At 35.7% G+C, this 20,229-nt stretch overlaps 1 protein-coding gene across 1 annotated transcript in view; it reads left to right on the forward strand.

Annotated features, from left to right (window-relative positions):
- LOC149798696 (calpain-5-like) overlaps nucleotides 1-20,229 on the forward strand; it is a 98,014-nt gene that overhangs the window by 13,246 nt on the left and 64,539 nt on the right. The window contains exons 3-5 of the mRNA XM_089957536.1: nucleotides 1,318-1,520; nucleotides 8,083-8,266; nucleotides 13,970-14,160. Coding sequence (XP_089813662.1) covers nucleotides 1,318-1,520; nucleotides 8,083-8,266; nucleotides 13,970-14,160 — 578 coding nt within the window. The remainder of the gene's footprint in view (nucleotides 1-1,317; nucleotides 1,521-8,082; nucleotides 8,267-13,969; nucleotides 14,161-20,229) is intronic.

Consider the following 20,229-nt stretch of genomic DNA (forward strand, 5'->3'; position numbering starts at 1 on the left):
ACATATTGCTTAGGGGTACATTAACACTAATATGCATTGTCTGGTTGCATATATGCACTGCTACATATTGCTTAGGGGTACATTAACACTAATATGCATTGTCTGGTTGTATATATGCACTGCTACATATTGCTTAGGGGTACATTAACACTAATATGCATTGTCTGGTTGTACATATGCACTACTTCACGTTGTTTTAGGTGTACATATCCATTTAAAGACATTATCTAGTTGCATATCTACATTGTTTAGTTGTGCATAAAAAGCTAATACATTGTCCAGTTGTACATGTACACAAAAAAAACGAGATTGTCTGGTTGTACATATACAGCAATATATTTTGTGTAGTTCTATCTCTACATTAATACATATGATCTGATTGAACATATGCACTTACATATGTTGTCTATTTGTACATCTGTACTAGTACACAAAATTCAGTTGTACATATGCAATAATACAGATTACCTATTTGGATATATAACCCAATTCACATGGTCTAGTTGTACATATGTACTAATACGCATCGTTTAGTTGCACATATACAGTAATATACGTTGTCTTGTTGTTCATTTGCACTAATACTCATGGTCTTCTTGTATTCATACACTAATCCACATTGCAGCTAATAACATACTTTAATGTGTGTACTTTTAATGATTTGATATTAGTTTGGCTTCCGTGATTGGAAAAAGAATATATATGATATCTGAAATTTAAGAGGAAAGAATACAACTTTTATGCATTGATGGTGTACAAACAATAAGCGGGCAGGAAAATCTAAAAGTATTTGTTCAACTCTTGTCCTCTTCTGGGCATCTCTACTGCAAAAGACAGAGTTCTGGTTGATGATATTGTTTGGAAAGTAGATAATTGGATGACTCAATTTGTAAGAACAACAAGTACAATATTTCCTCATTATATCACTATCCAAGACAGCAATTTTGAGACTGTCATTTTATGAAGTACAGATGATACCTATGTTTTTATAATTGTTAATTATATGGGATCTGTAACATTGCTTACCTTACAGTGAAGGAACGCCCTTTTATCTGGTTTGCGAAGTTCATACATTTCCTGGAATGGTTGGAAAAAAACTTGAACTTGAAGGCAGATAAAATCCTTTTCATCCTTTGAGCCCCGAATTTGTTTTTGGTCCTAAATTCTTTCCTAAAATCAAGGGGAAAACCATCAGATATCGACATGTGATCGATGATGATGGAGGAAAACATTGAACTACACAAGTTGTATTATCTCTGTTTTTTTAATACTTTAATTACATTTCATCACTTTATTTATCATTTAATTATTGGTCAGATTATACCAGATTATCAGGAGCAGGAATGGAATGAGAAAAACAAGTATGCTGGGATCTTTCACTTTAAATTCTGGCGCTGTGGAACTTGGATAGACGTTGTCATTGATGACAATCTACCAACCAAAAATGACAGACTGATATACATGCATTCCAAAAACAACAACGAATTCTGGTCAGCGCTTCTGGAAAAAGCCTATGCCAAGTAAGTATCCCAGCAGAGATTTATTTAGTAGAAACGTAAAAGGCTGTCTGTCATTAGTCAACTCGAGATAAGGTAGCTGTGTGTTGAAGGTCTGCTAGGGCGTTTTTGTTTTCTTCTTTAGCATGAAGAATGCAATTATGACCTTCTCACAGCTAAATGAAACTTTTGAAAGATCACTGCTGCCCATAGATAGTATTACCTGGCCCATCTTATGCATTTAGAAGACATCAAGATGGATTTGTGTAACCTTTACAAAATTTTTTGAGATGCAGATATGGACAGACAACTCTTTCCCATGAAATAGGGCTGAATTCCATGGTAGTGCTTGTTTTATGGAAATGATAATGAGCAAATAATGGTCGTGTAATGCATTTATTATAATATCTAGGGAACCATGAATGACATTTTGAAAAAATTTTGAAGCTAAACTGCAATAGTTATTCTCTGAATAAATCAATCTGCAGCACATGTAAATATCCTGAGCCTCTATTTTTATCATGACACACATATGAGGCAGAACACAAAGCCATAAATGTGACAGGCTTACTTGCAAGAGTACGACTGGCAAGTTTCCTCTATCAGAATCACGGAGAAGAAGCCCATAAAGTGCTATAGTAACTCAAGGACCATGTGTAATACATTGAAAAACGCAAGACATTCCTAATATACAATCTTGAAAACAGGTATGAGAAAAATTAAACAAGTTATAAAGGGAATAATAAATAATAAAAATTGGGCAACCACTTAGCTAGAGATTCACGCACGCATTGGAAATAATCATTTAGTGAAAAGAAATATAACTGGTGAGTAAAGTAAATTGAACTAAGAAATGTTTCATGCACTCCTGTACTGGCATCGTCCAAACAGTGTAAAGGTTGAAGTCCATTTAGAGGAGGAGTTATGCATACAGAATATGTGTCTGCAATGAACTTGTTTAAAAAAACTGGATCAAAGAAGGCCTGCTAAACCCTAAGTCGCATAAGAGCTGAAAGAACAACACCGAGGAAGGGTTATCCTAAAAACGTGGTATCCTCTATCAAGAACCAATCAGCCTAGGATTCTATACAACTCCTAACAGTTGCCTAAGACATTCAGGTAGGAATGAGCTGTAAACGCCAAAAGTATACCAGTTTGGGTAATTCGTACTAAAACACAATATATAAATGAACACCAATGTATATAAATAAAGTCAACTTATATGAGGTGTTTAGTCCGACTGCCTAAAACAGTACAATTATACTGACGGTTTGTAAAGAAGAACATACATAAAGTGGACTTGTAGACGAAATGGTTGACTGTCTAAGGCAGTTCAAGTGTCCTGATGGTTGGGTAAGTATGGCAGAGGCCAGAAAGACCTCTGCGAACATAAAACTAGACTGATTGCCTAAGACAGTCCAGTCCTGCAAGGTTTGAAACATTGAAGCACGAATGTAACGGGTATACGCATGAGACCTCCACTTGCCCATAGCCTTAGTCTGCGGTTCGGATATACCAGAGGAGTGAGCGTTTGTGGCTGCCTCAGTCCTGAAGGTATGCGAAGAGAAAGTATGCGGATTTAATCCAATAAAATTTACAGCATTTTGAAGCGACCTAGAGAAATAATTTCCCGTGATAGGTTGAATTCCATAAAACTTAATTAAAAGCCCATGGGCACAGCCTCTTAATTGCATGTAACACTGAGAATACCTTACTGTGAACACAATTTTGGATGGTTGTTTTAGAATTTTCAGATGTGCTGGGCGAACCAAAATGATGTGTTTGCAATTGTATATGGTCAAAATGACTTTATTGCGACTAACGCGCAAATGCTTCCTCTAAATTACATTCAATTGATTTGCATTGTTCATAGACGTCATCTCACCTACTCTAAGAAATGCCAAAATGGCAAGGAAAAATATGGATCCTCATAAGGGATCGTACCTGCTATCCGCAATATGATCAGCCGCCACGAGTAGTTCAAAATGGAAGGTGTAATGGGCAGGCGGACTTCGAGGAGTTTGTTAGCTGCCGGGCATCAAGGAGCAGTATAATGATGAGAAATTATTTTGTTAGATCAGTTCAACAGCTGGTGAAGATATGAAATATCAGCAGGGTGTCCGGAATAATGTTGTCACCCTTGCCGGACTGAAATTGGAATACAATAAAAGCAATCAAATTTTGCATTGAAATAAGAGCACGTAAACTGCGGCCGGATTTATTTTGAGAGAACTTGAACGCTTTAACACAGTGGCGTAGCTAGGATATTTGGGCCTCTATGCGGGCTACTATGCAAAGCTTATCTATGGACGAGCCCCTGCTTAATCTATATTGTCAAAAAATAATTTGTGGGCCCCTATGGTTTGCATCCTCTTGCTACACGGTAGCTACGCCCATGCTTTAACTTGTTGCTCTAAATGTCCTTGGTGCTCTGGACAAGATCAGCGACGATCAGCTTTGCAGCTGTTAAAATCAAATGTAAAGAAGCTGTGGAGGGTTTGTTGTGGGTTCGGGTTCCATATGTGGTGTCAACTGCCTGAACTTCGAGATCTGGAAACGGCAGAGGAGATTTGGTAGGTTATTTAATTTCCCCCGAATGTGGTCTACTGTGACATTGTTTTAGGCCTCGTTCTCGGAATTTAGTGTCATACGTGTTGCACAACGCATCACCCAAAGAACTATTGCAAAAAGTCTCTTTATGGAGATATTACGATTGTAGACATTCGTGTTCCGTGCTACAAAACCCACCCGACACCGATCACAGCCCCATAGCCAAGATCCATCAGAAAAGAGATGTAAAGATGTTGACTATCAATTGTTTAAAAAGAAGACACGGCCATTGAAAAGAGTAAACAATAATTGCCAAGCCTGGAGATCAGAGCATTAATCTCTTGTGATGCGAAGGCAATGGTGGGATTGTATCATGTTACGCGTAATATTGATCAGACTGCGTAGAAAAGCTCGTCTTAGGACCACCACGAGACAGGCAAAATTAAGGAGACCAATAAGTGACTGTAATTCAAGCAGAGTTTTCCTGTAGTAGACGTGCTTTGAATGTTATCGAATCCATTTCAATGCCAAGAAAAACATTGTTGTCATGTGAGGTACAGTTTTATTTTCTCGTTTATTTAGGCCCCCTATAGGCAGCACAAATCAAGAAACAGGTTCAAAGCTCGATTGCGAACGGAGGAACTGGAACTGGTAGGGATTAAAGTAAGGAAATCATCTAATATGTCGATCATATGAGAAATGACAAACTTTGAGGATGTTATCCAATGTAAAGCGATATTAAAGGCCTAAAAAAATACCACACGAGCTCGAACAGCCCACGGGGAAACATTTACCAAAGAAAGACTCATCCCTTCCATTTGAAACCAAGCAACTATCAGTCCACAAGAATAACGGGGATTAAGCAAACAGCACTATCAATATTCATTTTTGCCATGAAGGAACCTCTACCAAATTTCTGTATCAGTTGTCTGGCATCATCAAGCTTGCGATATGAAACAGGAGTGTAACTCTGGAATGATAGGCATTGTTTGGATCATTGTGTGGACAGGTGTAGCATTAGGCTGTACTGATTTGGCGTTTCTTGGGAATAAGATATTTTGACGACATATATTAACCCCTCTGGAACTTATGTCCTCCCCTCATCCTACATCTTCAGCTAGAGCTTCCCCGATACTCAAAACCTCGAAAAGTGACTGGGGGTGGCTGATGTGGTGATCAGAACTGAATATTTATATTGCATTGTACAGCTGTTATCAATTAATGCCCCTTGCTTTCTTGTCAAGTCTCACTTGTTGGTCGTATATATATATATATATATATATATATATATATATATATATATATATATATATGTGTGTGTGTGTGTGTGTGTGTGTGTGTTTGAGAACCCATGACATCAAACGGTGGAACCTTTCGCGTAAATTGCCACAAAACACATAAAGTCTGTTCTCCATTTTTCAATGTTGAAATTTTGGGGTTCTCAGTACCCCGAATTCACAGTACCCCGAATCCACAGATAGTTTGACAGTGCGATTAATGCTGAGTGTAAACCACTGATTGTCAGTCGACTGGATCATATTAGACAGCAAAGTTGCAAAATCGATATAACTGTCCTGCCATATTTTGTTTTTTAACTAGGTAATAGCCTGTGATGAGATTTTTTTACCGAACTTGAATTGTAAGCTTTTAAAGAAAAGAATAGCATGCAAGCTCCTCCAATGATGCGGAATAATTTACAGGAAAATGGAGAAAATTAGAAACATTAAAGCTATACAATGCCATGCAATTGTTTTTAGCTCAATTAAATGTTTAAGATGTTATGTGCGTAAAACGCGTTTGAAAACAAAAGCTAAGGGCGCAACATAAGCATAACCCTGTCGATGTGAAGAAAGGTCTTAGAAACTATTGGAAGATGATTAAATTTTCGTTTATTATGTTTATTTACATTCACTGTCGTGTTAATTCTCTTAGTACATTATGGAGTGAAATATGAGGACAACAGTGCGGTTGAGAAACATGAGAAACATGGAAATCTGAAAACTCTTGTTCAGGAATGAAGCAGTTATTACTACTAAAAAATGTACGAAAGATGTTCTGACTCTGTCGGGGCAATACAAAAGTATAACTCTTGTAACTGAAATTCTTGAAAGTAATAAGGCATTACGGACTCTGTGGGGGCAAAGAAAATTAATGACATGTGTAACGACCACTCGCTAGGACAATGGACCTGGACTCTTTCAGGTTAGAAAAGGATCAAGTAATTTTTTATGTCATGTTTATGCGTAAAAGCAACTTTGCGCCATCGTCAAAAAGAAATATGAAGGACCAACTAAAAACTCGTAGCATATATGTATATGTGTGACGGGCATATATGTATATGTGTGACGGGCAAGTATAGACCCCGAAACTAGAGTCATCACTGTTGTCGGTACGAATTTTCAGTGGCAAGACTTCTGTTAAGATTCACAAGAAGACCCAGTCTGCTAAGAACACCGACACCTGACTTGCGATGGATTAAAATCTCATATGCCTGTAAGAAAACATATTTTCCACTATTATTAAGAGCTGGTAGAGATAACCCGCGTAAACAGCATAACGCATTCTTCAAGAAGCGGGTCGTCTGTGCAAAATTTGCAGCACTGGATCCCTGCAAACATTGCAATTATAACGAAGTTGTAAGACTAACTGCAAAATATTTCGCTGCTCATTCCGCGGTTTCATGGAAGTATATCGCAGGTCGTTTATAACAATCTCTATGAGAACTATGTACCGAGAGAAGTCCCGAACTATCGAGGCATACATATTTACATGTCAGCTACTTTGACACCCGCACACCCGCGAAGCCAATGGATATTTCCCTCGGAGATAAATTAAAATTCGCATTTACGGTTTGTCCGCCGTCTGCATAAAATGGTAAATACGTCAAATAAAGGATTATCCAAGCATTAAAGCTCTAACAGGCATTGTTTACGTTCACAGAGAGGGAGACAAAATTAAAAAGTAAAAGTAAGTAACAAAGAAAGGTCACCCATCCAGGCGATTGCAAGGAAAAATTGGGGTAAATACTAGCAACTTACCCTGAGGTAGAAATCAACGTCTGTACAACAGAGTAAGAAAATTATCTAAATGTATTTCTTAAGTAAAGTTCAAAATGACGACGACCCAAGCTAAAATAAGGTTTTCTTTTTTGGCATGACAATTATAACTGCAATTACTACATTTATGCAAGTAATGAAATGGGCACAAGTTGTGTGTGTCTGTGTGTGTGAACTTGAATTCACAATAACTCATACAATCATGTGAACTTGAATTCACAATAACTCATACAATCATGGCCTTTCTCTAATCGAACTTTAGTCGAGTCCGAATTTAACTCAGAAAAATTGTGACCAATCAATATTCTATATTTTGTGATTTTGACTAAGATTTGTTATATGTGCAGTATATGTATATAACTCAATATCATGAGTAGGCTTTTATGTGGGATTGCTTGATGTCATGAAAATTGAATGATGCTCATGTCACATTAGATATTAGTTTACGGAAGAAATACTTTAACTTTAAAGAGCTCTCCAGTAGAAATATGTTCCAGTGTAAAAGAAAGAACCAAAGATGCACACTGTTTTCAAGTCATTGTTCAACTTAATGCAGGAACTCTCAAAGGAAAATACACCTAAATATACCCGTTTTATAATGTCATGAACTAGGCTGGTTGGTTGTGGATGGCAAATTCAACATATAATTGCTGAGGAAATGAGACAAAAAAGTCCCTTTACATACAATACACCAAGGCAGCAAATCTTGGCTTGCTGGTAGGGTATAAAACCTGTGACCTTAGATTATGAGCCCGAAAATGCATTCAACAACCGAGCGCTACTGTAGCTACACCCAGAAACTAGTAATGTTTCAGCCGTAGTTTTGGTGTATTCATTTATGAGTGCATTAGAAACTACAATTAATTGTGTGCATTTCCTTTTCTTATTCCACATGAACAAGTAGCTTACTAAGACAAGTAGGTTTAGAGTAAATCAAATTAAAGATCAATCATTTGTACAATGGGTCATTCACGTTTCAGATTATTTGGAACCTATGAGTCCCTTGATGGTGGAAATACCAAGGATGCCCTGGTGGACATGACAGGAGGGGTGGGGGAGAGAATGTCAATAGATGAGTGGAAGACAGAAGAGCGGCGCACAGACCTGTTCAAAATACTAAAACATTCTTCAAAAAATAGGTCTTTCATCAGTGCCTCAATAGCAGTGAGTTGCAATTTCATGGATTTACACCTTTATATTTTCACTATTTTTAATTCACCTGGCTATAAGGCAAAGTGGGTAGATGACTTGGCCCAGAATCAGGCATCCATCAGCTGTCATACATCGACATTGCTATTTTCGACTCCTTCTAAATGTCCACACGACTAATTTCAATCAATCGTAGTAGGAATGTCCGTCTGGGCATACTCTTTCCAAGCTGGTATCCTAGTGTTGGTGTACGATCTATGTCAACACAAAAATGGGAAAACCTATTTTCAACATCCTTCTGGTATAAATAATTGGTACGAAATATTCTATCAGACTGTATCAAAAGGTATGATTTCTTTAGCCACCAGAATGGCTGAAACAATTTAAGCTTGATTAAGAATGTTTTTATAACATGCTCTATTAAAAGTGTTCAAGGGTAATTACGGAAGCCATAGTATGTCTTCCATATCATATCAACCAGACGGAAAATCTATTTTCAATCTATCATATTGAATGACCAAGTTAGTTTTTATCAAACCTGGTAGGAATTTTTGTCGGGACATACTCTGCGAAATGATTCTCCTAGCAATGGCTTGGCTTCCTTAGCGACAAAGCAGGTAACCTATGTCGTTTTCATCTCTAGAATGGCCTTCCTAATTTTGAAGAACCTGTAAATCGTGTTTCATATGATATGCTCTATAAAATTATGTATTGGATGATTTCACAATCAGAAAGTGGCTATCATAACAAACACAAGAAAAACGTTTTACTCAGCTTCTCCAACATGGCATATTATTTGCTACTAATGTTTCGTAGCACACACTCTGTCAAAATTTGCCTCAAACGGTTTCCCAAGCAACATAGTGCTTTCTATAGCAACCGCACTGGAAATCTATGTTTTACACATCTAGAATAACAGAGTCAATTTCGATAAAGCATGGCTGAGACTTTCTATAGAAGTTTCTTTAGTGTCTTCCTAGGGCTGGTATGGCTTTTAGTCACCTGGCAGAAAGCCTTTTTTGACTTCTTGCGAACGGTTGGGTAACTTTTTATTCATGGGTTGAAATGATTGTTGGGATGTGCTCTGTCACAATTATTCCTCTGTTGCTTTCCTAGCAGTGATTGATTTTCATCGTTTTGTCTAACAATGTTACAGAGTTATAACCCCTGCTTGACTTAGAACTCTGCTCTTCAAGTTTGTTTCTACACGATAACTTCTGAGAGAACTTGCGGATTGAAATCAAATTTGGTATGAGGCTTAACATTATCAAGATGTTGGTTTTGGGCACTTTCACCATTTTCTGCAAAGATTATATGACCTCTCTTTGACTTCGAATTTTGCCGACTTCTTTGATCGAAATCCAATATAGCATGACACTAAGTCAAGATCAATTGTCATTTTTTCACAAGTATAGAAGTAATGGCCCTTATTTTACAAGAACTGATCCTGCTAACTTATCGTGGCAAGCTGCGGGCAATAATTGCATAAACTACTCTATAAGTCATTGGTGCCTGTGCAGAGATTTCCTTTTTCCCATGAATATACATGAACCTGCATATCCCGGTATTCCAAGTGCAAGTAAATTGTCAAGCCATTATAACCCAACATGACATTTCAATAAACCAATCAAGTTTTCTTTTGCAAGCATAGTATCGTATCAATCGATAAAATGCTACTTTCATTTATGTGTTGGAGACTGTCACATTGTGTTGTTGATGACGTAATTTTGCGCATGAATGCGTACTTATGGAAAACGAGGAAATGTCTGAATAGGTGTCAGCCTGACAAAAAAGCAAAATGGATTATCTCCCATGGCTTGCGACGGTTCTGTTCACTGTAATACCCTTTTTCCTTATATTGTACAACAAAATTTATAAAAGTAAGTTGCTGTAGTTGTAAAGAACATAAATTAGAACTTGAGTCTTCAATGAATTACATAGACTTGGTCTGATCTTTGGGACCAAAATTACGACTGGAAGGGGTTAATTCACAAAGAACCTGTTAAGAATGCATATAATCATGCCTGGTGTTGCCAGATAACCTCATCATAAATAGGAATGAAGGACATTTTAGGGTAGTCAGTGTATTTATAGCAAGGGTATGTGACTAATAAACAAACTCAGCTTGTATGGATTCCAAAGTCATCTCATGGACTAGGGTCAAGAATATAAATAACAACGACATGTACATTCGATTCTTGTACATGTCCTATTGAAATAATAAGGACATCTACTTAGAATTCTTTTGCCCGTCCCTTGGAAACAATAAGGACATCTTGTTATGATTATTTTACTAGTCCTATAGAAAAAATAAGGACATGTACTTAGGATTCTTTTACATGTCCTTTAGAAATAATATGGACATGTATTTAGGATTTTTTTATATTTCCTTTAGAAAAAATAAGGACTAATACTTGGGATTCTTTAAAAAAAAATACAGAAATAATAAGGACATGTACTTTGCATTCTTTTGCATGCTTTTACATGTCTTATATAAATAATAAGGATATGTTCCAAGGATTCTGTAAAATGTCCAATAGAAACAATATGTACATGTACTTAGGATTCTTTGCGTGATTTTACATGTCCTATTGAAATAATAAGTACATGCACTTAGGACACTTTTAAATGTCCCACAGAATGAAGCATGACTTGAATAAACTGGCACGTCATTAAAAATGATATTGAATTATAACGGAAGTAAACATACCAATCTTGCAGTTAATGTTGATTACCCTGCTACTGAATGAGTTATTTTAAATATTTGTGAGCTGTAACAGAAGTGATCATGAACCTCTTGCAGTATATTGTAATTACCCACGTACTGACCAAGTCATTAAAAATGTTACTGAACTGTAACGGAAATAAAAACACCTTTCCTGGAATTTAATTACCCTAATATTGACTTGCTGGTATGGATATACTGACATTGAAACCTTGATATCGACTTGCTGGTATGGATATATTGACACTGACACCCTGATAACTACTTGCTGGTATGGATATCTTGACATTGACACCCTGATATCGACTTGCTGGTATGCCTATCTTGATATTCACACCCTGATACTGAGTGACAAATCTTAGCAGTAAAACCGAGAGCACTGAATTTCTGCCGAAAGACAACTTACCTCATAGTTGGCCTTAGTGGTCACAAACACATAATGACCCAACAAGACTGAGTCACATCCTTGACCTAGTTTTCACCAACAATCCGTCTCTGGTGAAGTCATATGTTGGTATTCTTGGTTTCAGAGACAATGCAATGGTTGTGACAGGCTTAGACAGTAAGACACATTATATTAAAAAGGTCACGAAAATGCTACACACGTTTGAAAGCAATTAGGGACCAGATCAATACGGAAGCAGATACCCTACCCAGAAATATTTCCAACTTTTATGACAATTGTGAATCTGTGGTTTCCTTTTGGAACACATGTAGAACACCAATCGTGGAAATCGTGGCTATTACGTTTGCTATAAAATTTAGAAAGCTACGAGCTCTGTATAATGATTCAGTTCCAAACTGAAGAAAATGATGAGGCATAAACAAAATTTATATAATTGCACATATAAATCTCATCACTGGAATAAATATAGACTTCGCCAAAAGTAGTGCAAAGTTTTAATGTAAGAGCTGTTATTAAAACTTGCTGATATAATCCATTTCTGTGATGCATTACAGCAACCACAATATTATGAAGGGACTAGATCAAAACAACGCCAAGCCATTTGGAGATATGAGAATCCTCTGCCCCCACCAAAAAATTGATGTCATTGGCATTCCACCATTGAAGAAAAATAAGTTTGGTTAATGGAACCAAAGGCAAAACTGACATTTTAATTGAATAATTTAAATCAGTTTTTTATATGACAAAATAATCACCATGCCATAAAAGCATGACATATTAAAGAAGAATTTTACAAACTAGGTGATGCTCACTAGGCCGGAAACTTTAGACTCGTGTCTTTGACACATGCTACTTGCATACTCTGAGAACATATCACTTGTAAACACTTATGCAATCACTTAAAAGAAAACAGAAACGATAATCGCAGAGCTGAATTAAATGGCCCAGGTCTTGATATTCACTGTAACACAACCACGCTACGTTATAAATGATGTTTTTGTTTCTTACAATGATTTGGGATTATCCACTGACGTTTTAATGATAGATCTGTCAAAGGAATCTAATAAAGTGCCTACCCAGACGATGCTAGAAAAATAAGGTATTCGGGACAAATTTTCAATTTTTTGTCTTGAAGTCTCATCCGGCATCACCTGGGTCATAAACGAAGGAAAGCGTTCCACAGTGGTGAAAATAGATTCTAGCATCTCTTAGAACACTGTATTGTGACCTTATTTGTTTTATGTCACAAACATGACTTACCCCTAACAGATAGCTTGAGGGGATGTCTCTTAACATGTGTCTGCCTTACAGGAAAATAAGTTCCCAGACAGAAAACACCCTTGTGCAAAAAATTTATTCAAACTTTAAAATTGGGCTGCACAGTGGGGCATGTAATTCAATGCAAACATTTGTCACCTGGTTAATCATGTTACTTTTATGCCTTAAAAACCACAGCCTTCAATAAGTTATCGAAAATCCATATGTTGGATGACTTAAGATTTGTATTTCATCTGAATGACTGAGCTTGCTACCAGTTTAGAAGTCTCATTTCTAATCTGACTGTATAACATATAGATTTTTTTATAGCACTTATGTCAAGAGATTAAGCTACAGTATTTGGTAATATAAATTAAAAAGCGATTGAGATTAACCAATGCTAAGAACTGTTTGAATTACAGGTTTTAGGGTTAAGAAAAGTTCTTCCTTTAGGAGAAAGATAGTTCAAACAGATCTTAAAAATATGTTGGAACATAAGCTGCATAAATTTAAAGATCAAAACATAAAAATAATATTAATACATCTTTAGAGTATAATGAATGGTTTTTAATTTAAACGGTACCAAATTGTTAGACGTAAATGTAGCCAGTAATAATCTAAGTTATTAATAATTTGGCAACATAATTATAAGACTATCATATCAAATACTAATGAATTAATACAATCTTGTCCATGGGAATTTACTAAGGAACAAAAGCGTGCTCGAATTTTATGAATACTCTGTAACCTCTACGCTATTATGGGTCTCCCATGCACACTATTAAATATATTCAAATATAATTATTTGTTATACATTTAATTATGTGTAAGATAAGGCTTGCTTTAAGAAAAACATTTTTCTTGTAAAAGCCATGTCGAAGTTTATAAACATATCTGCAGAGAATTTCTTACTTAACACTTTGCCACAGTTAATGTTCTCTAATAAGCTTGATATATTTGGTGAAATAGAATTTGACAGTTGCTAGTATTTCCATAATCTAGTACGTAAAATATTTAACATTTTTATAGCATTGCATGTATTGTGCATTGTTTTAAGACACTTCATGAATTCAGTGCTATTACATGCCATGCCATACATTTGTCTGTTTAACTTGTAATATTGAGAAATAAGCTTCCTTATAAATCACTTTCAAATTTGATTACTAAATTTAGGCCTCTTCTTTTTAAACCTTATAATTTCTTCTTAATTTCCTGAGAAGTACATGTATATACAAAATCTAAGTTTATATGAATGATTTATCAATCATTTAATTTAATCCTGCAAAGAAGTATACAAACTAAGCCTCCGATCGATAATTATTGTTTACAGGCAACAGCGGATGACCTAGAGAAAGAGTTACCTTGTGGCTTGGTCAAAGGTCATGCTTACAGTGTGACAGCTGTCAAGGAGATAAAGCTAGGGACGGGATTATTTTCGCTGTTCAACAGGGAGTCGCTTCGTATGATGCGCTGTAGAAACCCCTGGGGAGAAAAAGAATGGAATGGATCCTGGAGTGATGGGTAATAGAGTTTTCAAATCGCCAAAATTAAACACTAATTTCTATCCACAATTGCTTCAAGTAGGTCTCACATAGTTTGTATCTAATAGGCTATAGCTCACCTAAAATTACCCGTCTCTAATGAGACACTGTTTTAATCGCTCTATTTGACCGATTGTTTTGGTAGCAGCAGGAATGACTTTCAGATTTCCTTTAGCACAAAAGTCGCTCCAACAGATCAGCAACTTAATATTTGTAAACACACCTCACCGATCACACAAAGGACCAGCTTGTTGTAGGTCATTGTTCACTGAGTAATTGTCGGCAACGGATCAAAGAAAGGATTAGCCGCGGCATGATTTATGTACATGCCGCAGTTTTCTGTGATATGTGTGTCAGTAAATAATGACCTACAATAACCTCTTGTTTTTCGCTGTATATGATGCAAAATTAGCTTTAGTGAGCACATAATTTATCATCCAATCACAACAGAGAAAGTGACATTCACTGACAGATGCTCATTCGAAGCTAGAGAAAATTCCATTAACACAATGAAATGTCACTTTAATGTAAAGTCAGTCAGACTTAAGAGAGTATCCTGTATTATTTATATATACAAGTGAATCATGACAGGACACTGTTCGCTTAATTCATCTGGGTCAATAGTGGACTGAGACATTTAATGTCTTAAATAATATGCCCAGGAAACAAAAAGCTTATTGTTTGAAAGATAAAGTTGAATGTTTCAGAATGGTTAGGATAAATAAATATACCTTCCACAATCATCCCATGCATTCTGGTGGAATTTCCATAGCTTCTCGTGGAGAATACCTCTGCACGCCATTTTTTCTGATGGAGTTGCAACCACCGGTTACCACGGAAGTAGCAGCAGAGAGGGTGAACATATCTTTTGCTGAAACGTCATTTTTGAAAACTAAAACCTCATTCGAAAAAAAATGAAAAAATAAGCGTAATTACGCCAAACCAAAGCGTCTAACTTTACCGAGAGGTTATCAAATTGGGTTAGTTTATTTTGTTACTTTATCTTTGTCGTTTGTGTTTTTCTAAATTTGTATGTGTGTTTTCGTTTTCCTCGGTACGTTTTATTGAGGTCGCATCCTCTCTGCTGCTATAATTAAATCATTATTTTATCAACCAAATATCATATGAAGACCTACACGGTATCTTGTTCTAGGATCGTGTAAATTTATTGTTATGAATCCGTGCGGAGCGGATTCTGCTTTTGAAAATTTTTTTGAACTTATTCATGTCTATATCCCCACAACACCAAGTTTGATGAATATTTCGCAGAGTATGTGTATCAACTCCATTAAACACAACTAAAATATTACATGTATCTCTGATTAATTTAGGCATTTGTACATATCCTTGGGTAACATAAATCACATCAGTATTTGTATGCCTTCCACGGGAAAATATTCTTGATAGATTTGTTTGTTTGTGAAGCATAACATCATCATACACAACTAAATTATTCATAAATCCGTCTAATTCATCTAAGGATGGTGCTTCATCAATATCAGTTATAAAATTAATAATGTCATCGCCATCTTCATTTAACAATTTTGCATTTTCATTAAAATATTTAAGTACATCATAACACCTCTGATCATCAACTGACGGTGCTGCTAAATACAGTTTATCCCACTTTAACCATCTCATTGTCAGGTTAAGTAATAATTGCATTTTACCGCACCAGATAGACCTATTTTTTTCATTCCTGATAGAATTCGCTAATGCTGAAACATGTTTTACTCGCTCTTGTTTTCGTGTCGCTGAGAAATCAATGACATCCATGTTGTAGAAATATAATAAATAATATGGATCTATATTGTGTTTGATGTAGAGCATCCACCCCCACAAATGGATTAACAACAATAATACCAAAAGATAAAAAGCGTACACTTACAGGTAAATGTGTAAAATGTGGTAGAAATAAATCTAAATTTATTTCTAATAATAAAATTGATGGTTATATCGCTACTTCATTAGAAAAAATACCAGGAACTCCATGGGCTAAATAACCAGGAGAAAAACATCTTCCTGGATATAATTATTGTGGTCCTGGTACCTGACTTGATATCCGACTTGATGAACAAGATCAACCAAGACCTGATATAATAAAGCATGTCATATTCATGATGTAGCTTATAAAAGTAAAGATCTGCAACAACGACATATTACAGATGTGAAGGCGATTCATGCATTAAATTCTACAATAAAAAAACTTTCAGAGAATCATTAGCCAATTGGTTGGTAAGATCTGCGATGAAAGGTAAATTATTATTCGGAGCCGGTAATTAATCAACCGTATTTTGAAATAATGGAATCAATTTATAATAGTCCAAGGGGATACTGGAGGGTAGAGCAGCGATCAGTAAACTCGCTGATGCAGCAAATGTTACACGTTCTGTTGCCGCAAAATGGTTAGCACAACAGGCAATATGGCAAATTTAACTACCACCACCTAAACATATTCAGCATGCACATTTTGATGTCAGCATTCCTGACGAAGTTCATACAGCATGTATTTTATTTTTATCACATGATACTATTAACATTGGAAGACGACAATCACGTATATATAAATACGCGTTAACTGTCGTTGACATTGCAAGTAGATATAAGGAAGTGGAACCATTATCAACTAAAACAGCAACTGAATTTTCTTCTGCTTTTGAACGAATTTATCAACGAGGACCCTTACGATGGCCATAGCTATTACAGGTTGATCCTGGCAAAGAATGTCGTGGTGCAGCATCGTCTCTGATAAAAAAACATAACGTCAAAATTAGACGAGGACATACTGCAATTCATCGTGATCAGGCAATTGTTGAACGACGTAATCGAACACTTGCTGAGCGGTTATTTGGATATCAATATGAAAAGGAAATAATTCAGAAGGATACGATATCTCGCGAATGGGTTGCAAGATTACCAAGTGTGATAGCTGCGTTAAACAATGAAATTACTCGAACAACTTTTATGAAACCTATTATTGCGATACCAAAAAAAAATATACCAATACAACGGCATGACGTTTGAAAACAACCAGTATTAGGTAATGTTACTTTCAGGTATTTATATGAACCCGGTGAACTTGAAGGCGGTAAAAAAAAGAGCGACTGGTCCTATTTAGAGTATTACAACACATAACATTTCTAGCGTCGTAAGATCCACGGGTAGACCTGCAATATACAGATTAGATTCAACTGTTCCTCAACGTGGATTCGTAAGCGAGCAACTACAGGTAGTTCCTGAAGACACACAATTGCCGCCGCATTCACCTTTATAAACTAGCACCTCTACGTCGATTACATTCAAATCAGGTCAGCATCACATTTTCGCGTGTATAACCAAAATTACTATTAATTCTGTCTACAGTAAATTGTCTTGGATTATTATTTGAACACTGCCACAACATTACTGTGTTACAGCTCGCACAATGATTATTTTGCTGTTGTTTCAATGTCACGATAAAATTCAGCATCGAGATCAAAGTCACGCTTATTGCTTTTGTCACACTGTTTATAATTAACTTTTTTCTTACTATATCATTGTCAATGACATCGCTATTACCAGTAGTTTCTGTGAAGTCGTTGACAATTCTCCACAGCCGAGATATTCTTCTGACTCGAGACACTGCGAGATAACTAAATTTGACCGTTCGATACGATCATCGATGATCCAAACATTTGTATCAGAGATGGTTAATCCTTGTGATGAATGAATTGTCATTGCGTATCCTAGCGTCCATTTAGTTTTTTTCCATGGTTAAATCGCTCTCAACAACATTTACAGGAACTAAGACAATATCGTTTAATACAAGATTTTGTTTCTCTGACGATCCTGGTATATCAACGTCGCTATTCTGCCGTCGCGTATCAACCGGTCGATAACACAATGGTACGGGTAAATTTGAACATTTTTCTTTATGTAACATAAATAATTGTTGCTGAAGTGTATCACGAACTATCTTTCTACTTGCAACTATCAAATCATCTGGTCTCCAAAAATTCCAAAAATTGTTCATAGGAGTTTCTGAAATTATTTCACGCATTATTTCACATTGAATTTTATTCGGTTGTAGTCTGATTAATTTCTTAAACTCTCTTAATTCTAGATCAAGTGCTCTATTATCATCAGTTATTTCTTCATAATAATCTACAAAATTCCACAGCCATTTATGTGGAGACTATCCAGCAAAAGGCGGAGGTTGACCCTGATCGCCGCACATTAATTATTACAGTAGCAATTTTTGTCAATAACCAATCAAGAAATATTTTTAACGTTTCTAATGAAACAGTGCATATTTCATCCCAAACAATAATCCTTGGAATATATTTCTCGCCCATTCGTCAATTGTTCATTTCTCCCGCTTCCATTGAAATAATTTATGATATGTGCATGATTTAATATTTCTTTTTCTCACTTCTCTTGCGAGTCTGTGTGTAGGTGTTAATACAACTATTTCTGAACAACTGTTCAAGAACAATTCAATCAAGCGAGTTGTTTTACCACAACCAATGGGCTGATTGAGATAAACTGTTTTATGTCTAGCTACATGATCATATGCAGATCGTGCAGATGATAACTTTGATATTTGATTTTTTGGCAATAAACACCCTTAATTTTAACGTCTGCAGATTCAGGATAATTAAGCATATTTTCTTGTTTTATGCACCATCTACCCCACGATGCATAAGTGCCGATATGTAGTTGTTCTAGCAATCCTGTATTTTTTTACTGATATAAAATGAATCCGTAGCGACTCTAACAGCAAACTCAGAAACTATATTTATCATCGACAATAGATTTATCGAAACGTACGTAAGCATTGAAGATCTTAAATGAGTAAATTGCGTTGACTCACCATCAATATAACTCACAAGTGTACCTAAGTTAGTTCCGTCTGATAAATTAACATTGCTTCGACTTATAAACGTATTTCTATTCGTTGTATCAGTAATTATAAAATCTAGTGAAGCATCATCTATAATCAATCTTGTACAATGTCGTTTATGATGATATGATCCTCCTTGAATAAATTTAGCAATATTTTCCTGCCAACATCTTTTGCAATTTTATGCTCAAAATCAGTTATATCAGTATTTTCATCATCAGAATATTTCTTTTGTTGTGGTAACCAAATTTCTTTCTGCGGACGATATGACATAATTGCTTCACGTACTGTTAACAATAATAGTAATTTACATCAAGCATATACCGTAATAATACTGTTGGTACCCACATTTTGTCTGAAAAATGTTTGCCAAACCAGACATACCAAATCGGATGAAGATTTTCAGCAAATTTAAATGACTCTATACAAGCGCATGCAGTCAGGTCAAGATCCGGTAATGGTCCATTTATCGATACTCTTGTCATTTTGTGTGTGGGATGTCCAAATCGCTCTAAATGCTTAGAACACTCTCATATACCAAGAAAACGTCCTGAATAACATGCAACCATATCAATTGAAATAACATCTCTATAATCGTATTCAGTATTCCATAATCCACCGTGTCCGTATTTGACACAGCCGAGTTGTATTTCTTCAAGAAAATCCAACCGTGTTGGTTTCCACGAAAATTTATCTCTAGCAAAATGAGCAGCAACTGACGGAACAGTAAAACAATTACTCAGTAATTGTTCAGTATCGTCATGGGTGTATTCTGACGCAAGAGTTTTCACTTCTTTATGGATAGATTCTGTACGATAAATAACGCCATTATGCCGTACAAACTGATCATAATTTCCATTATATCTGAACTTTGAACTTACCTCAATGATACAGGATCACTCTTGCTTGTATCGTTAATAAAATCAAATATACCTCCTTGATAAAATTTAACAGTTCGATTTCGTGGAAATATTGTTACTGTATTAGTCTACGCATGCTCATTATGATCAATAATTTCAATCGAAGCTCCTATCCATTTATACTTTGATACTTACCATTATCGTTAATTTTAATTTCTTTCCTACTATATATATATATATATATATATATATATATATATATATATATATATATATATATATATATATATATATATATATATATATA

The sequence above is a fragment of the Sinohyriopsis cumingii genome, chromosome 5, assembly GCF_028554795.1.
Source record: "Sinohyriopsis cumingii isolate HCF-2022 chromosome 5, ASM2855479v2, whole genome shotgun sequence".
Taxonomy (NCBI): Eukaryota; Metazoa; Mollusca; class Bivalvia; order Unionida; family Unionidae; genus Sinohyriopsis; species Sinohyriopsis cumingii.